Source organism: Macaca thibetana, chromosome 14, assembly GCF_024542745.1.
Source record: "Macaca thibetana thibetana isolate TM-01 chromosome 14, ASM2454274v1, whole genome shotgun sequence".
Classification (NCBI taxonomy): Eukaryota; Metazoa; Chordata; class Mammalia; order Primates; family Cercopithecidae; genus Macaca; species Macaca thibetana.
In genome coordinates this window covers 30,047,223-30,071,061 of record NC_065591.1, presented here as the reverse complement: position 1 = coordinate 30,071,061, position 23,839 = coordinate 30,047,223, and the positions used below count along the sequence as shown (strand labels likewise).

The 23,839-nt window shown below is 38.9% G+C and overlaps 1 protein-coding gene across 15 annotated transcripts in view; it reads left to right on the top strand.

Moving 5' to 3' along the window:
- CD44 (CD44 molecule (Indian blood group)) overlaps positions 1-23,839 on the top strand; it is a 91,551-nt gene that overhangs the window by 46,600 nt on the left and 21,112 nt on the right. For 2 of the 15 annotated variants that reach the window (XM_050758748.1, XM_050758747.1), the window contains exons 4-5: positions 106-174; positions 3,107-3,337. In XM_050758748.1, the coding sequence (XP_050614705.1) occupies positions 106-174; positions 3,107-3,337 (300 nt within the window). Of the gene's footprint in view, positions 1-105; positions 175-3,106; positions 3,338-10,028; positions 10,158-11,344; positions 11,471-14,297; positions 14,412-14,879; positions 15,000-17,683; positions 17,813-19,524; positions 19,657-21,520; positions 21,623-23,387; positions 23,478-23,839 lie in introns of all 15 variants that reach the window. The other 13 variants (XM_050758734.1, XM_050758735.1, XM_050758733.1 and 10 more) reach the window with 13 other exon arrangements.

Here is a 23,839-nt window from a genome sequence, read left to right as displayed (position 1 = left end):
ACAAGTTATAATAAAACTCCATCCTAACTGACTAATAAAAATGAGAATAGATTTTCCTCATATTTTTAAAGTGTTCTCATCCTTTTTTTTTTTCCTACCCCATAGCTCCACCTAAAGAAGATTGTACATCAGTCACAGACCTGCCCAATGCCTTTGATGGACCAATTACCATAAGTATGTCTCTCTTCTAATCTTAATTGAATTTTCCTATTTTGGGGAAGGGGCTCAGGTGGGTTCTCTATGGTATATTTGAATAGAACATTAGGCCAGGTGTGGTGGCTTACTTCTGTAATCCCAGCACTTTGGGAGGCTGAGGTGGTTGGATCACTTGAGGTCAGAAGTTTGAGACCAGCCTGACCAATATGGCGAAACCTTATCTCTACTAAAAATACAAAAAATTAGCTGGGTGTAGTGACAGGCACCTGTAATCCCAGCTACTCGGGAGGCTGAGGCAGGAGAATGGCTTGAACCTAGGAGGCAGAGGTTGTAATGAGCTGAGATTGCGCCACTGCACTCCAGCCTGGGCAACAGAGTGAGACTCCATTTCAGAAAAAAAAAAAAAAAAAAAAAAAAAAAATTAGTCATTTCCCTAAGACTAAGGACAGTTGGCTTTAATTCAGTGTCCCTTCCCTTTTTTCTGCAATGACTTGAAACTGCTCTCTGGTTTACACTCATGCATCGTTCCTCAAACTTCAGTCATTCGAAACCCACTTTCACATGTTTTTGGTATCTCTATATATACAATGCTATCATTTACTTGATTTTTTTATTTAATTGACCCATTGTTTTCTACTTAAAATGCATTTATTTTTAAAAAGAAATTGCACATGGAAAACCAACACCACATCATCAATAGAAGGCAACCTTAATAACATATTAAAATGTAAGAAAAATTAAATAATGTTCTTAATTTGTAGCTGCTGAAAACTCTGGGTCTGAGTCATGTTCTCTCTTATAAAGGGGGATTAATAAGTGTCGGGCATAGGGGCATTTTGGCCCCAATTAGCAATTTCATGTTTGAGATAACTGAAGTATTGAAAGATAATCATGAAGGATATAAACTTCCTGATATGAGTTTTGACATTATTTATACCACATCCATCTTAAATCATCCTGATATTTGATTATCCACAGATGTATATATTCATGCACTTTTTAAAAATAGACATGGGGGTCTCACTATGTTGTCCAGGCTGGTCTTGAACTCCTGGGCTCAAGCAATCCTCCCTCCTCAACCTCCCAAGTGCCAGGGTTACGGGCATGAGCCACCATGCCTGGCCTATTCCAGCATTTTAGAAATCAGAAAATCTGAACCAGAACTTTCAAATAGGCTAGTCTGCTAACCCTGATCTTACTGCCTCTGAGCCTCATTTAATGGGAAACAGTACAGTGTTGAGGAGGTCTGATTTCTGCTTCCTCACAGCTGGACACTGACAGTGTGCATGGGCATGATGTTGCAGTGGCAGACGGATGAGAATCTTTGTAGACCATACAAACCCAGCCCCACATTGTTGTGTAAGGAATTGTGCCTGACCTGTGCCTTGCGATAGGAAGGGGAGGCTTCACACCATGATGGCTATGACATGAGATGTGCTGTCTTGGTCAGGCCTGGTTTGAAATCCCAGTTCCTCACCACGTGTGAGATTTTAGAGGAGTGACATAGTTTTTCTGATCCTCAGTTTTCTCATACGTATAATGGAACAACCTATGAGAATTTTCAGGAAATTTGTAAAAGACACTATGTCTAATGTATGCCCAGCCCATAGTAGATGTTTAATAAATGCCCTGTTTCTTTGATGCCCACAGTTCTCTTTTGAAGTCCAGACCTGTAAGAGTTTGGTCAACAATATTTCCTTGTCAAATCCTCACCAGCAGAGATTACCAGGGTGATTGACACGTTGATTTTTTTTTCATTTATGTATTATTAATAGTTCCACTTGAGGCTTGGCACAGTGGCTCACTCCTGTAATCCCAGGCCAAGGCAGGCAGATTACCTGAGGTCAAGAGTTCAAGACCAGCCTGGCCAACATGGTGAAACCCCATGTCAACTAAAAATACAAAAATTAGCTGGGTGTGGTGGCGTGCACTTGTAGTCCCAGCTACTTGGGAGGCTGAGGCAGGAGAGCTGCTTGAACCCAGGAGGCAGAGGTTGCAGCACGCCGAGATTGTACCACTGTACCCCAGCCTGGGCAACAGACCATCTCAAAAAAAAAAAAGTTCCATTTGAGCAAGCTAAATAGGTGGCCAAAAAGAACCTTTAGTCCCATCAATGCAATACAGCAGAAAATAATTTCATCTCACTTGCGTAGTGAGTGGCCCAGACTTGAGAGCAGCAAATACTTTTAGGGAGGAATAATGAATGAATCCATTCAGGCTTTTTCTTCTCCAGTTCATTCTAGTCATTTGCTTGTTGAAACCACAGATGTTGATCTTCGTGTATATCTGGGCTTGTTAATTTCCAGGTTGAATTTCACAGAGAACTGCAAAGGCTCTGTCTGTATTTAGACCTGCTGATTTCCTAGCCAGAAGTGGGTGTTTGCACAAGCAGACAAAATTTGCCCCTTAAAAAAGAAAATCTAAATCTTCATCAATTTTCAGATGTATCTTCCCTGCTGAGGCTATTAGTCTGCTACTTCAAATCCTTTTTGGAGGAACATATGGAATTAATAGCAACACATTTTATATGTACTTCAGAAGGGAGAGTAGGGAACCAAGTGGGAGGATGATTATTTATTGAGCACCCACTGTATTTTGAATACTGTGCTGAGCACTTTACTTACAATGTATCACTTAATCCCCATTTTACAAATGAGGAAACTGAAGCTCAGAGTTGCCTTGTCCAGAGCTCTATGAAGCTGGGATTCAAACATGGGGATGGGACTCCCCAGTACTTCCTTGTTTCCTGCCTCATCCCCAGGGTGTGTGGGGGGATGGGAGGCTGCACTTTCTAAGTGCATCTGCCACTCTGTCCCATCACTGGATAGATAGGTGTTTTTCATTTTCATAAAGCAGAGGAAAATAGCTTTGAAGTCACTATGTTAAATGCTAATCCACAAACTCAAAATATGAGCTGTGAAATTCTGTAAGAACCTTTTCTCTCTCCCAGCTATTGTTAACCCCGATGGCACTCGCTATATCAAGAAAGGAGAATACAGAACGAATCCTGAAGACATCTACCCCAGCAACCCTACTGACGATGACGTGAGCAGCGGATCCTCCAGTGAAAGGAGCAGCACTTCGGGAGGTTACATCTTTCACACCTTTTCTACTGCACACCCCATCCCAGACGAAGACGGTCCCTGGATCACCGACAGCACAGACAGAATCCCTGCTACCAGTAAGGAAAATAAATCACTGTGCTTCCCAATAGCAATTCCTTGGCAAAATGTCTCTGACCTTCCTGAGCATTGCACACTCACATGCTGATTTCCTCATCTCTAGACAGCTGGAAGCTGGTGATGCCATCTGGGGAGGTGGGCTCTTGTGGTTGTCAGTGAACTGTATGCACTGACTACTACTGCCTACCTTTTTTTCCTCATCTATAACTGTTTTTCTTACCTTGGCATAAGAAGTGCCATATAGGAAGTTTTATTTTGGGGAGAGCCCTCCTTATTCTCTTATCCCCAGAGATACAGTGACAATTCAAGCCTGGTATGAAAACCATTTTCATTTTTTCATGTTTCCTTCTTGTTCTTATCCACCTATGGATAAGATTGTTTTCATAAAGTCGGGATCATACAGTTTGCGTACCACTCCACTATCACCTTTTTAAAAACCCGTTTATGCCTGAGGTTGCAATTTTTTATAATTTTTGCAATCAGAACTTGGTGATGACCTTGAGCAGTAGGATATAAATAACTCCCACATGCTTAGCGTTCCAATAATGGAACTGTAGGCATACATGGGTCAACTGTGGCTTTTTATGTTTTAACTTGATTTACACTTAAACTATTGATAGTGTGATATTCAGTGATTTTCATCAACCATGATTTACTCAACAATTCCTTCATTTTTGGTCCAAGGAAGCATATCTGGATGAGTTTTCTGGTGAAATCAAATCAGCTTAAGAGCTCTATATTCCAGCCTGTTGGGGAATGTTCTCAATACTTACTTGGTGTGTGGGGGTAATTCGTTACTCAGAGCTGCAAGAGTGGAAGTATGTAAACATTGCGTTCGATTTCTTTGGAGTGTGCCCCTTGCGCTTCAGCTCCACTGGAAAGTGTTTACATATCTCTTGTCTCCTCTGTTTCCCTCTTTGCTTTTCTTCTACAGTTTGTTTTGAAATGGGCTCCCAGATGTGCCATGTTCCTCCAATGGAGGATTAATCAAACTCAAATAGGACATCTGCATCTGGAGCAGTTTTCCTAGTATGGTGTGGATTTTCTCTTTTCCTGGCTATAGCTCCTGAGGGGTGAAACTTGGGCCCCAAAGAGTGTGGCAGAAATGCGCTAGCTTGTGAATACTCAAGACAGGGCCCTTCTCTATTCCTCGCCACCCAGAAACCAGGGAAACCCCCACAGCACTGTGATTTCATTTATAAGGTCACTTGTGCAATAGTGTTTTAAATTTCTGTCAGTCTCTGGCTGAGGGCATGATATAAATAGGCTTGGGGTTCCCATCACTCCCTGCACATTCTTTGAAGCCTTTTAAAAAGCAGCTTTTTCAAGCTGTCCATGCTTTCTTGGGTGATTGGCCCTCTTGAGTTTGCATCAGCTTATTGTTGGTAGTCCCGTGGGCAGCCCTTCTTGAGAGAGGCTTCTGCAAACCAAGCAGGCAGTGCTGCTAGCCACTCACTGCTTCTTGGGTTCCTGTCTTTTTAAAGTAACCATGTCAAAGGTGCATATCATTATGGCATGCAATTTTGTCAGATGCTGGCAAACACAATAATTAGTGGTCTCAGCAGGAAGCAGAATAGGTCTACCCTAAAGTACCGCTTCCCACCAAAGAAGAAAATCCTGATAAAACATAAGTTGTGGGGACCATACATAGCTAACATTCAAGCCACTAATAGCCTATACAAAATAGTATTTCATGTGTGTTTTAAAAAGGCAATTAGCACATTTTATTAACCCTCATAGAATATCTCTTAAGAACTGTGTCTTCCCTTCCTAAGTTAGTCAGCAAATGTATTTTGAGAACCTACTATGTACCAGGCCTATTAGAATGATTGCGATCCAAGGATAAACATGGGTAGGAAGTAACATTGAAGAGAAGCAAAGATTACCGAGATATTTATTCATTGAATCAATATTTGAGGTCTTCTGTATGCCAGACATGGCTCTAGGATGCTAGGAATTCAGAGTTGGACTTACCTTCATGGAGACCATATACTATTAGTTTAGAAATCAGGGAAAAGGAGTGTTTATAAGACTTAACTAAAACATAGTCCAGGATTTGGGCTGAGAAATGAATTGTGCCTTTCTCCTCCCAGATAAATTAGTTAAGTTTCCTTCAGCAGCTAAAAAAGAAAGAGACTAATGAGTCTACCAGATGAGTCCAAGTTTAACCTGAGAGTCACTGAAGTACTGTAGGACCCAATGGGCCAGTAGCAGCTCCAAGTGGATCGCTTCATGCAAAGAAAGGTACCAAAGCAAACAACCTGGTGGAAACTTGAACGTAGCATAATGGCATGACAGGAAAACTCAACACCGATAGGCTTTTGAATAGAATTGTATCTCTAAAGTCCAGTGAGGAGATTTGCAAAACCTTATCACTGTTGGACTGAGAGCTGGGACAGAGTGAGAGGGAGTGATTGCAAAACCTCCCTCATGCATTGCAGGAGGGCAGGGGTCAAGAGGAGCGCTGGCTAAGAGCATAGAAGAAGGCTGTCTTTGGCTCGGCTGGCTCATTCCTTCCTGAAGGGCCTGTAGTGGGTGGCAATAGGGACAGCTAGTCAGAATAACCATCTGGGTAGCTTTAGGCTTCCAGCAGGCTGTTTACCTTGAGTGTCATCAGCCTCTTCCTATTGGTGACCTGGAGCTCTCTGGGATCAAGAAACCTAAACTAATTCAGGAAACTGACTCTTGCCTTGGAACACTGTATTTCCTTGTCTTCTGGGTGTCAAAGGAATACTTTCTTTTTTTTTTTTTTTTCCAGATCTGGTATGGCCTATTTAGGTGGGGAAAATTAGAAATTCTGCTGGCTAGGCAGTAGCTTTTTCTATTTTTCCCCCTCATACCACTCCTTTCAGGAAAACAAAAATAACACCTATTTCTATCTTGTTCTTGTAGGTTTGTTTCCTCTGGTACTATTTTTTCCTGGTGTACTATTGGGTGAGGGTGGTGGGAACTATGCATCTTTAATAAAGTTTCTGAGGTGAGAATGTGGTGTCTGTGGATTTTCCAGGGGATGCTCAGGTTTGTCGGGAAGCTTCATGGGTAAAATTGGCTCCTATTTCTCTACTCTCTGTTCTAAACTAATGTGTCCTTTACAGCAGGGGTGTCCAGTCTTTTGGCTTCTCTGGGCCACATTGGAAGAAGCAGAACTGTCCTGGGCCAAACATAAAATGCACTAACACTAACCATAGCTGATGGGATAACACACACACAAAAAATCTCATAATGTTTTAAGAAAGTTTATGAATTTTTGTTGGGCCACATTCAAAGCCATCCTGGATCACATGTGGCCCGCAGGGTGTGGGTTGGACAAGCCTGATTTAGAGGATAGAACGTACTGTGCCAGTGGGGCACAAATGCCTGTTGGCATTTGATATAGAGTCAAAGTTTTTAACATAGGGTTCATGGACTTTCAGTAGGTTCAATGATAGACCATAAGGCATTCTAGAACCATCTGAAATAATATGCAAAATTTTGAGTGTGTGTATACGTAGCATCTCTTTTTTGAGGAAGGAGGTCATAACATAGATTTTCAAAGGGATATATAATTTAAAGTGGTCTTTTAAAATCTCAACTGGCTTAAATTAGATATTTATCCTGATGGTTTTTGCCACTCCACTTCAACAAGGAAATATGCTGGACTCAAGTCAAACTTGAGAGTCAAATGAGAGATTTTAAATTGCAAAATGTTACTGATGATATTTTCTCTAATCTGAGAAAAACTTTGGCTACTCTGGTTTTTGGTAGAAACACATATTGAATTAGAATAAAAAGTAACAGAAATGGTAGATGGATACCTGAGGAAGCTTTATCTGATTTCTATACTTTGAACACATTTTCTTTGCAAAGTTCCTGCTCAAGTATGAAGTTTGACCTGAGGCTGATGCATGTGGGTGGAGCTTTGAAATGCCAGTTGTCATCACAAGCTACTTGGGTACAATGTTAGACAGATGTGAAAAATACATACTAGCAACTCAAAGATAATCCAAAGATAAATGAATGAAAGCAATCATTCGAAATTCTGCTTCGAAAACCTCCAGTTCATGGCTCAGTCGCCCAATCAAGAAAATAGAAAATTTCTTTCCTTCACAGGTTATTAAGTTGCTGCTTGATTTTGCTTTGATCATGAATTCAGGAGGTTCAGTTTGAAGAATGAGTAGCATGAAATTTATACCCATGTGGAATTTGCATTTCTGATGTTGTCCTAAGATAGTGGGAGATGTTAGGAGTCTGGAAAGATAAAACAAGGCCTAGATTTTTCTTTTCTAATTATCATTCAATAATAGATACAGACATCATATATAGACAGAACTGAAAGTGAAGATTTATAGAGGGAATATCACTAAGTGATATTTTCATAATTGATCCAGTTACTTCAACTGTGCACTCAAACAGCCACGCAACAGCACAGAAGCAAAATAACTGGATTTGGTCCTGGTTTGGTAATTCATAGCCTAAGACTCAGGATCTCACAACAACAGCAATGACAGGTAAACTGCTTCGTCTTTTGCTTATCGGCACTCCTGAATGTCAGATCTTTTAGTGTTAGGGGAGAGGACATCCATCATCACGTCAAATCTCCTTCACCATTCTTAGTGAGAATAGGGTATTGTACCACTTGGTATATCAGAAAGGCCTGTGGATCTGGGAATATGACTGATATTCTTAAATGTCCTGTATGTTTTCCTTTTGGCAATGTGTATGTAGAATCAGAATGAATTTTCCATAAGAGGAAGGAAAAACTATGAATGAATACTTCTGAATGAATGAATGAAATTATGAAAAACTACAAATGAATGAATTGACTGTGTGATTCAATGAGAAAATGTCCTTTAGAAAGAAGTCTGCTGGAAAGTGCAGGCTTCTCCTTTCTGCTGTTCTGATTCTCACAGCCAATAATAAGAGAAGGAAATGCAGATTTCTCTCATCAAAGTGTAGGCCCTGAACCCTTCTTTGAACACTTAAAATCTCAGCTGTAAAATGTAGGAAATGACCTATTGCTCCATATCAGAATCTAGGCCTCTAACTAGCTCCCTGGGTGTGTGCCTCTTAGCTCTATATACCTGCAAAGTGTATTGATAAAGGAGCTTTGGGGAAGAACGATTCAAAGCCTGTAAAAATGGGAGATTGCAAGGACACCTTCATTTATTAACTTTCATTGATGGAGGTAATGGCCATACTCCAAAATAACTAGGCATTCTTTCTGCAGAGGGGAGTAATAAACATGGAAAAATGATTCTTTGCATTTGTTTGCCTTATATGACATTGGACAAATTATATTCTTTACTTCTATAAATAATCATGAGGAAAATAGTGCTCATGTTATGTTATTATTGCCATATCACAATGTCTAAGATCATGCAGGGGTGGGGAGGAGGGATAGAGAAATTGCAGAATAAAGAAAATGCTATTTTTAAATGTTGACAATGTTTATCTTCATAGGACAAAGAATGTGAAGGAAAAGGTCTTTTTGGCAGTATTTCATCTTAGGTCATTTTTGGGCTTTCTTGATAGCTGAAAAAAAAAAATCTAACTCACCTTACTGTTGTGTTTGGGGATGATGGTTTCAGCCTCTCTGCTTGAACTTGTTCTCAGTTTTTTGTCTACTGTTAGCTCATATTCTTCTGATACACATTTTTGTGCATTATTGGTTGCAGAAATGGCGGTCTTTGGAGATTTTTAAATCAAGACTCTTGCTTCTGGTCTTATTAGCAAGATCATTGGGGTCACTTCATCTCTGTCTGTCTTTCCTGATTGATTATCCTATTTTCAAAGAATGAGACTCAAAATGTCCTATTCTGCTTTGCAAAATATAGTTTGACATAAGAAATTACCTTGGGCAAGGTTGTGAGAGGATTTGGAATCTAAATGGAGAAAAGTGGAGAGGCACATTTTTCAATCTTCTACTTCTATGTCATTTTCCCTGTGTGTTGGATTGTTAAGATTATGTATCTATTGCTGGCAGAAATATCATATTCTAAATTCTTGGAGAATGGTATTGGTTGCCCAAGATTGTATAGAAGATTAAGGAGCTAGGACTCTGAAGAGCTGGGTTTTAGAATCATAAACTCTCAGATTTGGAAAGGATGTTAAATGGTCTGGTTCAATCAACACTTCTAATAATTTAATCTCTTACACAACTTTCCTGCCAAGTGATCTTCCTGACTATGGGAAACCTAATACTTTATGAAGAAGTTCATTGTTGGATAGTTCAGATTATTGCTTTTTTCAATCCAACATTTGGAAGAATATTCATCTCCCTGAAATTTTCACCACAGATCCTAATTTGGCCTCCTGGATCCAGAGACAAAAAATTTAATCCCTCTTTTACATTATATAGACTTTCAAAATTTGAAGATGGCTCTCATGTGTTCCTGGAGCCCTCACTCTTGCTAATTAGGCTTCTGACTTCAGATAGGTCAGAAGCTCTGTCCAGCACAATTTTTAAATCTTTAAGATAAGGAGCATGAACCAGATGACATTTAAGATCCTTCCCTCTCTGACATTCTATAAACTTCAGTTTGAGCCTCTGAAAAAAAATGGAACTTTTTTGCTTTTTCCCATTCTTTTCACTATCTATATCAAATATAGATGATTCTCTTGAATAGTAAAACAGTACAAGCATATTCAATGCTATTTCTTAGGAACTGTTAATTAATCTTTCAACAATCAATTCAATCATGATTACAACAGCTTTGATGAGCACTAGTGCTACAGCAACTGAGACAGCAACCAAGAGGCAAGAAACCCAGGATTGGTTTTCATGGTTGTTTCTACCATCAGAGTCCAAGAATCATCTTCACACAACAACACAAATGGCTGGTAATGAGTTATTATTGTCTCATAGCATATGTTTTCTTGACAGTGTTGAATAATTTTGATTGACCTCTGGGATGTTATTAAAGCCTAAAGTTCCTTCTATTCTCACAAATGTTCATTATGACTTTAGAAGGATCATGAACTCTGGTATCTGTTTGTTTGCTTGTATGGCACCAATAAGCAGATTTCTTCTTTCTAATATATGGATTAGTATAGCCCAGGAGAAGGTTAATATAGAGACTATAAAACGGGAATAAGCTTTTTTTAATGATGTAGCAAAATTGTGACTCTGAAAGATTATTCATGTATATTCTAAAATTACCACAGTCATAAAAAGTCTTGGACTTTCATGAGGAAATAGCATAGCTAGATCTGAAAAAATATAGAAAATCTTCATCAATGGAACTATTCTTGGGGTAGACACTAATCATACGAAAAGGCAAATGCTCATTCCCTAAGATAGCCTGAATCTCATTTAAAATGTAGAAAACCCCGTTTTAGTAAAAAGACATTGTCTACAGTAACCACTGAGAAGAAGATGAAGTTTTTCATCTCCTTTTTTTATTCAAAAAGAAAAAGAATTTCTCAATATCTCAACCACAGTTCACTTTAGTTAACCCCTTTGATTGCCTAATAATGCCAAAAATGATTTCTCTGTTAATTGGCTCCACATTTTTGCTCTATGCTGAAGTAGTGTTGGGAACTGCAGTGTAGCTTCCATCTCTGAAGACAAAAAATGAATTAGCAAATTGTGAACACAATGAAATGACTGACACAGGTGTAGATTCCAAATTTTTCTGAAGGAGTCTTGACCAAATAAATAAATAAATAAATAAAGGCACTATGAAACCTTTCCATTCTGTTCTTGACGGCTTGGCTTTAATGGCATATGCTTAATGAGTTAATAATAAACACATCTGAAAGCGTGGGGGAGTTTTCATTGGCCTTTGAAGACCTATTTTAGCTTTCTTAAGGAGAATATTCAGTTTTAAAGATCACAGTCACTTGTTTTGAGATTTATGTATTAGCTTCGGAGACCAGAACATAAGAATTTGGGGTATGCAAGTCAACTCCCTCACTTTCTTTTAAAAATTCGGGAAATCCATTATACCTTCTGTGCCTGATTTTCTTCCTTTGCAAGTGGGTTGCCTGGCATCCAGCTCAGCCACTAATGCAAGTCACCACAACAGGTACGTCTTCAAATACCATCTCAGCAGGCTGGGAGCCAAATGAAGAAAATGAAGATGAAAGAGACAGACACCTCAGTTTTTCTGGATCAGGCATTGATGATGATGAAGATTTTATCTCCAGCACCAGTAAGAATAATCAATTACAGTACAGCCATTTATGCAAGGCTTATTGATTAATCTGAGTGATACCTAATTGTATCTCTCTTGAGAAGTAGTTAATGTGAAAAATAGGTGAACCTGTGATCATACCTTAGTTATATCTTGATGAGATTATGGAAGAAGAAATAGAATGTTTTGAGAAGTGGGGAAAATATCTCATAAAATTTCTAATGTCTCAGGTTCTTCCTGTTTTATTTATCAATGAAGTCTACTGCTACAGATTGTCTTTGAATGATCAGGCTTTGTCAGAGGATGACATTAAAACAGTCCAAAAAATATTCATTGTGTACTTACTGTGCTAGGTGCTGGAAACACAAAGATGAAAAAAGCCAGAGCCTTTGCCTTTCAGAATCTCATGGTCTGTTGGAGCAATAGACTTGAAGAATGTGATTAGGAGGGTATTAATTAAAATTTGTAGGCCAGGCGCAGTGGCTCACGCCTGTAATACCAAAACTCTGGGAGGCCGAGGCGGGCAGATCATGAGGTCAGGAAATCGAGACCATCCTGGCTAACACAGTGAAACCCCGTCTCTACTAAGAAATACAAAAAATTAGCCCGGCGTGGTGGCAGGCGCCTGTAGTCCCAGCTACTTGGGAGGCTGAGGCAGGAGAATGGCGTGAATCAGGAAGGAGATAGCGCCACTGCATTCCAGCACTCTAGCCTGCGCAACAGAGCGAGACTCCATCTCAAAAAAAAAAAAAAAAAAAAAAAAGTTGTAGAAGATCCTAAATTGAAGGCCCTTAAGGCTTAAATGATGGGAGCTGGAACTCAAGAATTATCTTAATCAAAACCCGACTAAGGTCAAAGGAACAAATCCAGAGTTTTAACAAATGAGCTGGACACCAAAGACCTTGAAGGGAAGGGCAAATGTCAGGTTAGCTTTAACAAGACATTACCACTTATTAAAAGCAAAAAATGAAACCACTATTGGTACATAATAGTATCCAAATTTTTGACAATTATAAAACTTTTTGAGAACAAAGAGATGGAAATTGAGCTTTAAAGATGTCCTTAAAAAGTTAAAAACATGCAAAGGTTGGTCTAATAGTCTGCCAGATTACTGAGTTTTCCACACATACCTATAATGACTTAAGATTTTGCTGAATAGAGCTGAGAATCCTGAACCTGACTCCATCACAGTTTTGCTTTTCCTTAGAAAAAAGGCTTTTGGGGTGCTATGTGAGCTCCCCCAATTCACTGAAGTTCTATCCATTCCATTAAAACCTGACAATTTAATCCTCAAACGGACAGCACACAGAGAAGAAAGGGTCCAGAAAAAAAAAAAAAAAATAGCTTAGGCCTTGAAGGCATCTGAATATATAACATTGATATAACAAATACTCAAAAGGAACTAGAATTTTCTATCTAAACTTTTAAGTGATTTTTTTTAGACCCAGCACCCCTCCAGAGCTTAATCTATGGAATAAGAAAATTCTTTTTGGTAACTTCAGAACAAAAACCAAATAATCAAAAACACTGGAGTTTTACATTACACTGTCTCCTGTGTTCAGGATGTGGCCCAGCTTTGCAGGTAGGCCCATTAGTAAAGACGTGGTCTTGATATTGAAGAAATTAAATTCCCTTGGGGAGTAACCCAAAGATATCTACCTGCAAATGAATTGTATGGTCAGGCTTCAGGGAAAAACTTCCCATGGTGTTTTTTTGTTGTTGTTGTTGTTGTTAATTTTTAAAATCTCTATGGCATATTTTCCAATTTCAGTTTACTTTTCTGCTTAGCACCTATGGACATAATTCAACATGATGCCCTCTTTCTTCTGGAGGGGTGCGATAACTGCTTGATAATAAGCACCTTTTCATGCTTGTTGAGAATGTGGTTAATGATTCTAAACTCGATTTTCATAACTTGTAAAATAGAGCTGACAGTATTATAGTTCTGAAAACAGTTTTGTGTTATTTGGGTTTCAAAATAAAATTTGAAACAATTAGGATGGATTTGCAAATAACCTTTCCACAAAACACATTGATTCAGATTTTGTCATGATCTTTCTGTTAGGTACATCTCCTATTCCAACCCTAACAGATTGGGTGACAATATCAGGGTGCTGGTGGATGTATGCCTCTTTCTTTCCATTGTGCTTCTGTGATGGTGGCTGGTTACCTGTGGTGTCTTATTTTCTTTCATTGGCTATGAATGGCTTGCTCGTGACATATTTTGTATTTGATGAGAATACCATAGTGTTTGATAAATATTCAGAAATGGACAGCTAAAACATATGGCTATTCTAGGTAGGTAATATTTTTCGGAATCATCTATAGGAAAGCTCTGGCTGCTCAGACATTTCTTTCCCCACTGAAATTACTAACAACATAAAGTGATTATCATGGTATAACTTTCAGTTATCTGCCTCTTCACCCTGAGGATCTACAAATAGCACACAGTGACTAAGTCCCTGGGCTTTCAAGTGCAGAGGGATACTACAGACTGCATGGATGGGCAAAATGGCGCCTTTGGTTATCCTCGGTGAAGGGCTGGTGTTTTCAAAGCTGTCCTTCCTACTGCTGCAGCTTCTTTGACTGTTTTATCTGGAAGATCTCATGTTCTGAACCCCAAGGTATTCTATGACAGAATGCAAAGGACACTGAGATGCTTACCAATATGGCTGAATTAAGCTGAAGGCATCCTCTGCTTTCCCTCCATTTCCATGCCGCCATCTATACAACCTGGTATAGATGATTCATTGCATAGTCTACAGAAACAAGACTATATGCGAGACAAGTGGCGAAGGCTCAAGAAATAACATTTTTCTAATTGCTTCAATCATCGTTATCACAGTTTCAACCACACCACGGGTTTTTGACCACACAAAACAGAACAAGGACTGGACCCAGTGGAACCCAAGCCATTCAAATCCGGAAGTGCTACTTCAGACAACCGCAAGGATAACTGGTAATGGGTTATGCATATTTAATGAAAGGTTTTTTTCCCCTCAAAGCCTATGATGCTGCAAAGGTCAATCATCGGGACACAGTGGGAAATTTAGCTAGTATCTCATCAAGAAATTCTTAGTGGACTTTCATGAGGATACTTAATTCCATTTAGGAGTCATTTATCAATTATACCATGTGGGTATATTTTTATGTTGCTTCATTATAAAAATGAATATGTTTGAAGGATTTATGGTGCTGCCTTTGACAAACTGATCATAGTGGAATAATAAGGGAACATGAAGAAATTCCAAGCCCATTGATTTTCTCTTGAGACCAATTAGGTAAAGTCACTCAAAATTTTTGAGAGTGGATGCTCAGAGATAATACTTTGGCATAGAATTGTTAAATAGCATGCACTTTAATGGAAGAACAGAATCATTAAAGCTTGATTGATAACAAGTCACAGTGTATTTAACCATCATCACAGCAGATGTAGACAGAAATGGCACTACTGCTCATGAAGGAAACTGGAACCCGGAAGCACATCCTCCCCTCATTCACCATGAGCATCATGAGGAAGAAGAGACCCCACATTCTACAAGCACAAGTAAGCAAGATGGCGGTCGGCAGTTCTGGGTTAGATGAGTTAGTGAAGACATTCCAGCAACAGGGAAGATTTTGTTTAGAAATTGGCCACATCTTCTATTTCCACTTAGTAATTTATTTTATTCTCAGAGCCTGAAAATCTGCCAAACTTGCACACAAATTTTAAAAATTGGAAGGAAAATGATAACACTTCAGGTTGCCCAAAGACCAAAATGTTTTAAGAAGTAGATCTAGATACAATTTTTGTGTTAAAAGTTCCTAGAGGTTCCATTTGGGTAACTTGTGTGTGTTTATGGAAATGTGTGGCAAAGTGTGTTCTTTTGGTGCTTAGTAGTGAAATCTGGAAAGAAAGCTTGTCAAGTGAATTGATCTTTGGAATCCTTATTTTCTATGAAGATCTTTGATGAATATAGTTTCTTTTTTGCATTCTGTCCTTGACTGTTCTATAGTCCCTTGTACTCTTTAGAACAAAGTTGGTAGCTCGTATGGTCTGCATTTGAATTCTACCACTGCTTCTTTTTCTGTTTTTAAGCCCAAGGTAACTTGGGGAAGGCTTTAATGCTCTTACTGTTATTTCTACTATTATGAAAACTTGTCAGTTTTTCTAAAATAATCTCAAGTTGCAGCACTGGACTGTGAGAATAGGGGACCCCCTCACTCCCCAAACATAAGAAGTAAGTGCTTTTCTTCTTTTATCTGTCCCACTGAGATATGTCTATCTTATTTGGAATAAGAGTATTTATTTTGGAAAACAGCTTTTTAGCATTTTTAAAATGATGATTTGACTGTCATTCTCACAGCCCTAAATACACCTAATGCGGAAATGTGAGCTATAGCCACTTAAAAACCAAAGGGCTTTGGGAATCTATAGCTTGAGGTGTGTCTTCAGACAACAAAAGAAAAGTTTCAGGTACCAGCTAGGATAGAGGTTAGACGTTGTACTAAATATATCCAGCAGACCTTACATTCCATTACAAACCCCAGTAGATCTGATGTATGCATAAGGCTTACGGACTAAGTTAACAAAGAAGTCTAGGAAAAGAAAATACAGAGGAAGCATAAATCTCTTTGGAATAGGATTTTGTTCCAGTCCCTTAGAGCCCTAACAGTATATCTTAGAAATTGTTTTAGACAGTTTGCACTTAAAGACCAGAAAGCTACTTTAGAGACTTGGAAATAATGAGCCTATTGTCAAAAGGTGGTGCTTGGGGGGCATTAGGACTAGAGGGTAGGTGAAAATTCAGACAGAATGTAACTTGACAAAGAGAAGACAGCGAAAACTGTAACAATTCTCTTATGAATATTTGCGAAACTCAAAGGGATCTGATTGGTGACCGCTGGTCTTTATCAAATTAACATCACAACTTCTAGAAGAAAGTCAACCTTCATCTTTTACAATAGAAATCATATGTTTTGTGAACTCATTCCTATTTAGGCTGAAAACAATAAAGAGTTATGGGTACTTTAAAAACTCATTAAAGTAGTGATAGAAGGAGTATAGAGTCCTTCTATGCAGTCACACACATACACTTCCTTATTTCTTTTATTTAAACTTTGAGTAACATGGCAGTCTATGTTTGGGTCAATTTTCCTTTTTATGTAATTACATTCAGTGGTTTTTCTAACTTCATTATTGGTTGGGAATTAGTGATTTAGTCAGTGGTAGGTAAAACTTAAGATTCTGGCTTTTTTCCCCTCCCCCTGGATAACCAGTTAACCCAATAATGGCTTGGCCAATGTAAGGGTAAAATGAGGACTGTTCTATTTTTTAAATGTCATTGCCGTCACCAAATCACACATATCATTTTCTAAGATAATGAAATACAACCATTTTACAAGTTACAAAAAAAATACTCTGGCTTGGCAAGTTAATAGGCTCTCATTTTCTTGATAAAACAAAATTGCTTTAAGTTGCTATAGTTAAAAATGTTGGTGGCTTTCTGACTTTTCCTGAAGGCACCTTGATGGAATTTTATTCTGTTGATTTTGTCCTTTTTAAAATAATGGTTGAAATTTTAAGCTTGTCACACACTATTATTTATATAATGCCTCAAACTGGCTTGGATAGTTTTTGTCAACTGAATTAATTTTGTTAAAAAGTGATTTTAGCAATTTTAGGCGCCATATGAACATTGCCACATAATGTGTTAGTGAAATAGCATTCAAGCCATCCCAACACCTTTCCTGCTGGGCAAATCCACTGCTGGTGCATTTCCAGTGTGTGCAATTATGGGTTACATGACCACCATTTGAGACGGTCTCCTAATGCGCTGATCTTGTCAGTTGTTATACAGTATTTTCCTTTCATCAGAATGACTGGAGCGAAGAGGTTATTCTTTGAATGGTTTTCTAAGACAGGGTATGTGACGCCATATACTACAGTAAAATAAAAATAATGATAACTCATAGAACTCTGAGAATTCATCAGCTATGGTCTGCTTAGTCCTATGGTTTTGAACAAATCAAAACCTCTTTGGACCACAATGTTCCCATCTGAAAAATTAAATGTTTGGATCATTTTATTTCTAATATCCCTTTCAGAATATCAGTGGCCTGTTTCCTTGCTGCTTTTCTTTTCTACCTTCTGTTCCCATGTGTATCTGCCCTTAAAGTAGAAAGATACATTGACAGCTATTGGCAAGGAAAATAGACAATTATGTCTCCCAACTGATACTCTTCTCACAGTCCAGGCAATTCCTAGTAGTACAACTGAAGAAACAGCTACCCAGAAGGAACAGTGGTTTGGCAACAGATGGCATGAGGGATATCTCCAAACACCCAGAGAAGACTCCCATTCGACAACAGGGACAGCTGGTAATGGGTGGTTTAACAAGTAAATTTGGATGGCAACTTCCTTTTGGGTTAAATGGTAGACATTGAGGACACTGAACAAAAGGACATTGGAGGAATTGTCACAAGATGTTAGGTTACTTAATAAATTATGCTGCAGTTAACACAGAGCCAAACCTTAAAGGCTCATAACAAGTCACCTGAACAGGAATGGATACAAGCCAGTTACGAATAAGAACAGGAAACACAGAGAACATGCCCTTGAACATGTCTCTTTCACACCGAGTTCTGGGCATTATCTAGTGAGATTGTAGCGGAGGCCCTGATAAAATATCCCCTTTTGTCGTACAAAGGAATCTACTCTAGAATATGGGTCCAGACTTTACAATGTGATTCTGCAAAGTCTGACTTGTGAGAAAGCATTTTGCTAGAACTCCAGTGTTTGAAGAAATAGAGCCAGACATTATGTGAAAAATGACACCAGTCTGATGTCATTTGGCCTTTTGGCCATGCCTGTTTGGTAATTTGTCCTTGAGTATAAACAAGCCATCTTCTCTATTCTTGAACTGTGAGATTGTGGAAATTGGAATCAAGTCTTATCATCATCTCTAAGTGATACCAGATGACTTGGCTCTGCAAGCTCCCATGCAGGATATTTTGTCTGTGTGACATAAGTATTGAAATGTGTCCTGCCTTATCAAGAATGTGAATTCCATATTCTCACTTGGTATCAGTGAGAAATATTCCCATATTTCTATTTGCAATATAGAAGATAATACGTCATGTACTTCTGGGGCATGGCAAGTTCTGAATGAATTCCTGGCAGAGCAATGGATTCTGTGACTGTCTATGTGGTGTGGTTGTTGCTAAGAGGATGCTGTTGCAATCTTTTCTACCTATACTTCCTCATTGGCTCAGAATGAAGCAAGGCATGTGCTGCTTTCTTATATGTCATTTATGCATATTCTCACTTGGTATCAGTGAGAAATATTCCCATATTTCTATTTACAATATAGAAGATAATGCGTCATGTACTTCTGGGGCATGGCAAGGTCTGAATGAATTCCTGGCAGAGCAATGGATTCTGTGACTGTCTATGTGGTGTGGTTGTTGCTAAGAGGATGCTGTTGCAATCTTTTCTACCTATACTTCTTCATTGGCTCAGAATGAAGCAAGGCATGTGCTGCTTTCTTATATGTCATTTATGCCATAAATCCCGTTGTCAGGTAATGCTTCTAACGGATTCCATTCATGCTTTTGAGATAAATGGCACTGACTTTCATATTGATCACATGGAAAGCTGTTACCTGATTCCTTTCCTGAGATCACTTCCAGCCTAATGTGCATTCGGCTGGAATATGGTTGTCTCAGAATAACATAATGCACTCGGGCTTTTACACTTCTGCCGTTAGGGTACGGTGGCAGCATGGCACAGGTCAAGAACTACTCCTTCATCTTCCTATGATGTCTGTAACTCACCCTCTCTGCACTGCAGGAGTCGTTAATGCTTTTGTGTCCTCCAGTTCACATGCTGATTGCTAAGAAGAAAATGAGCATGAGTGAACCCAAACCTGCTGAAACATTTTGCGTTTATGCAACTTCCTTGCCCTCTTTACAAGGAAGATGGTTTCATTGTCTTGTCTAGAGAATAAAGTCTTTTTAAACAATAAAATTAGTGTATTCCTGACCAAGCGTCCATTAACACTTTGACAATTGCTCCAACTGCATGGTCTCAGCAGCCTCAGCTCTTACCAGCCATCCAATGCAAGGAAGGACAACACCAAGCCCAGAGGACAGTTCCTGGACTGATTTCTTTGACCCAATCTCACATCCCATGGGACGAGGTCATCAAGCAGGAAGAAGGATGGGTAATAGCCTCTGAGATTTTTATATATTCTGTTTTTTGAAATCCACTGACTGCTGACTATTTTTCTAGAAATATGCCCTAGGTTTAGACCAAACTACTTTCCTGAAGGACTTGAGATTCTTCAAAAATTAGTTTTCTTGGTAGGAGTGATACACATATTCACCTGAATATGAAATTCCGAGCTGAAAGTAAAGAATTTAGCAGGAGAGTTGGCAAAAGAAAACATTTATTGTCAAAATATATCTGTGTGAGGCAGTAAGTAATAGATGTGAAATGAATGTTGCCAACAATAAACGCTAAAGAAATTCTGAGAACCCCTCCCCGCCCACCACAGCATCACAGAAAGGTGAATTGGATCTGGTTTATGAAAAATTAAAAAACCCTGGATAGTCAGAGAAAGGAAGTGGGTGGTGGGGGGTGGGGGGCAGTTTTCCTAAGAAGGAGACTCATTTAAGGAGAAATGTGAAGGAAGAAAAGCCAAGGAATGAATATGTCAAGTGAGTAGATCCATTTTTCACAAAGGAAGATGTGTTTGAATGGCTAGGGAGGGGCCATTATGTTGAGTGACTGAAGTACCACAGGCAGACCCAGCACACATGAGTTTGCACATGGCAGCTGGAGCTCTGAGGAGCTGGAGCTCTGAGATATGGGGGAAAACCAAGCCAGGCAAAGATCTTCAGAATCAATATTAAGTCTATGTACTGATGAAGAGAAAGAGATTCCATTAAATTAATGAACATGTCAAGGACAATACAATTGGCTTCAACTACACAATGGTATGATAACTCTTGAAGGACTCTACTTCTAAGAGGGAAGATGAACAAGAGTCTAGATCCCATCATCAAGTGGGACTTTTTCTGGGAGAATGTCCATTTGTAGTTTTGATTCAGGTTAGCACTTGCTCTTGTTTGAAATCTGGGATAGTAGAGTCACCACATTTTTGTCCTACAAAGATCTTGAATATTTTAGTGTTGAATATTTAGTGTTGAATCTTGAATATTTAGTGTTGAAAGCTGCAGTGCACACGTAGGTACCCAGTATTCTGGTGCTTCGCTGGAACTGATTAAATCTCTCCAGAGGCAGTGGTGTGGATAGACTTTGACTGAATTGGAGAGCCAGCAATATAGATGGGGTTTATAAATTGTTTGGCCTCTGTTTCACTCAAGACTTCTTATTTCAGCAGAATAGATCTGTGATAACTATTAAAAACAACATTTACAAGTATCTCAGTGAAATTTCTGCACTACTCAACATTGTACAAGTTAAATTTTAAAGACCGCTTATACTTGGGTTTTGGGGAAGAATAATTCAATGACATCTACTGCTTCTTATTTCTTGCCCCTGTATACTTTCTGTAACTCCACCTAGGTGTTATTGAATGCTGATTTTGTGTTTGTTTGCATTTTCACTCTGTGAAGAGAAAAAGACTAAAGCGGGGAAGAGGGTTATTTTTACAAGTCCCTTTGGTTGGTAACGGGGAGGGGATAAAATGGTGCCTGAGCCAGCACACTTTATCTTTTCTCCATGTGTCAGATTGCATGTTTCTATAAAAAAGGCAATGTTTCTGTCTCTCTGCAAGCTTTGGGTGTTCCATCATGTGCCCATGTAGAGTCCTTCGAGACTCAGCAAAAACAAACACGAATCATAGCTTTCATATAACTCGGCCCTTCAAGGAAAGTCAGTTACTTGTTGTGGTGCTCTTGATGAAACAATAATCTATCTCAGTTCTGGAGATATAGTCAGTATGTGCTTTCTTTCCTCTTGGCCAGATGCGAATATTTTCAAAAATCAGTTGTAGACCATAAGCCACCTTCGGGTAGTGGGTTTGGGAAATCAAGCATTAACACTAACATTGATTCCTTCAGACATGGACTCCAGTCATAGTACAACGCTTCAGCCTACTGCAGATCCAAACACAGGTTTGGTGGAAGACTTGGACAGGACAGGACCTCTTTCAATGACAACGAGTAAGAATAACGATGCTCAGCCTCTTTATTGACTTGTATTCCTGCTTCATCTCTTACACCCTATTGGCCAAGATGCAGAACTTTGGTGGTGGAATGGTGCTATGAGGCTCACCTCAGCCCAGAGTGTGAAACTGTCTTCATTGTCTATATTTCTTGTGGAGGTCTCTCAAGCTGATTTTCCCTTCATTTCTTGGTGCCTTCCAGATTCAATGACTTTGTGTTTTTAAAAAAGTAGAACTCTATTCAACTCCATTTTCATTCTCTAAGTAGTTATGTCAGTGAAACACAAGCCCACTTCCAGGATATCTCTGTGTTTTAACTGACCATTTCCTTTCAATATCCATCTTTCCTCCAGCCAGTGCAGAAGAGGGGTAGGATTGCTTGCATGGTTGTAAAAAGACATTTTTGGGGCCAGATAATCCTAGAGATCACATCAGTTCTTAGAGGAGAGGCAAGGCATGTTATTGACAATCAACAAAGGTGACGGGATCCCTGGAACAACAACAACAACAACAACAAAAATTGCTAGTATCTCTTTCTGTCACTAAGAAATGTTCAACTTCTAGTAGCCTTAATTTCTACTATATGTGCAGGGATGTCCTAGAGATCAGCCTAAAGTCATTCATAATTTCTTTGAAGAATACAAAAGAAATCTAGAATTAAGAAGGTCCCATTTTATTGCTTGCCACACACAATGGGCAGAGTCCTTCATATGAGCCCTTTAGGCAAAGGAAAAAAATCAGCAAGCATGTATTGATTGTCAGCAATGTAAATAGCACAGCATTAAGCATCAAAGGAGATGCAAATAAGCCTATGAATGGCCCTTGCCAAAGAAGGACTTTTATTTCCATTTTATGTCACTGTTGGCTTTTGTTCTGACATTGGGCTTGGGATTTGGTGACTGTCTCTCTCCTGGGTTGTAATATTTGTTTGGTGGTGGGCATGGCTTATGGGTGTGCTTTATGAAGTTTTTGTACCTGCAACTCAGAGGTCAGTACCTTTCTTGAAAGAACACAAAAATAAACTTGAAACAGTCCAAGTGATTTTAGATATGGGCAATGGTTCAACCTCAAATTGGTATATGTCACTGAGGGCCCTGTGTTTGCCCAGGCAAGCGTTTCCTTGGTGCAGTGATGAGAATCCCTATACACAGGTGAAATTAAAAAAAAAAAAAAAAAAAAAAAATGGACTTAATAATGGAGTAAAATGGTAACTTTAATTTGATGACCTTTACAAGGTAGCTAAGTATTTCCTTGTATAAATTTGATCTGTGTTACTTGAGTAGGCTATTCTAGATAGGCTTCTTTTTCTTTTGTGGTTACAAGTAGACTGCAGGCTATCATAGTGTTCATTTTCCCTACAGTCACATGTCTTAACACACAGTTAGGTGCTCTTGATTACTGATAGGAGCATTGGGATTCAAATATTCTTTTTTCCATGTCTCTGTGTTCTCTGGTTTTCCTGAGTGACTGGGAGCAATGCTACAATTGCGCCAGGACAATCCAGGGTAGGCAAAGTTTTGGCTCATTCTTCACCTTGCCACATTACCTTTGATGATTATACTGAGAAATAAAGGATTTTTGGAACCAACTAGGGGCAAAATAGAATTCTGTATATTTCTATCAATCAGAGAATGGTGTGCACAAACTTTGGTCTTCCTGTGCACCTATCCGACTCTACTCTAGCCAGATCTTCCCTGCTAGCAGATAACAGGATTTGTACCATAGCTTCAAATTAACACTGGATTCATCCCCCATTGAAACAGAGCAGAGTAATTCTCAGAGCTTCTCTACATCACATGAAGGCTTGGAAGAAGATAAAGACCATCCAACAACTTCTACTCTGACATCAAGCAGTAAGGATTATAAAATCTAGTTGGCTTCAGCTATTGATAAGAATCAATCAATTATGGGTACTTTTGCAGTGTCTTTGGTGGAGGTGCATCGATTAGCTGCTGTTACACTGTTACTTTTAATCAAAAGGTGCGTCTGGTGGTGGTTTTCTGATTTTCCTGTTTTATATACTCTTTGAACATTAAGTGGAAACTACATTTCTTAGTCTTAAAGGTTGGATTTCTTTCACTCTAGGGTTAGTGCTTTGTTTTAACCATAATGGATTGCTTATATATGATTGATTTTATTTATTTATTTTTGTTAACTTGAGATCTTTCTAGCTTTTTTATGTGGGCGTTTAAATTTAGTGCTATAAATTTCCCTC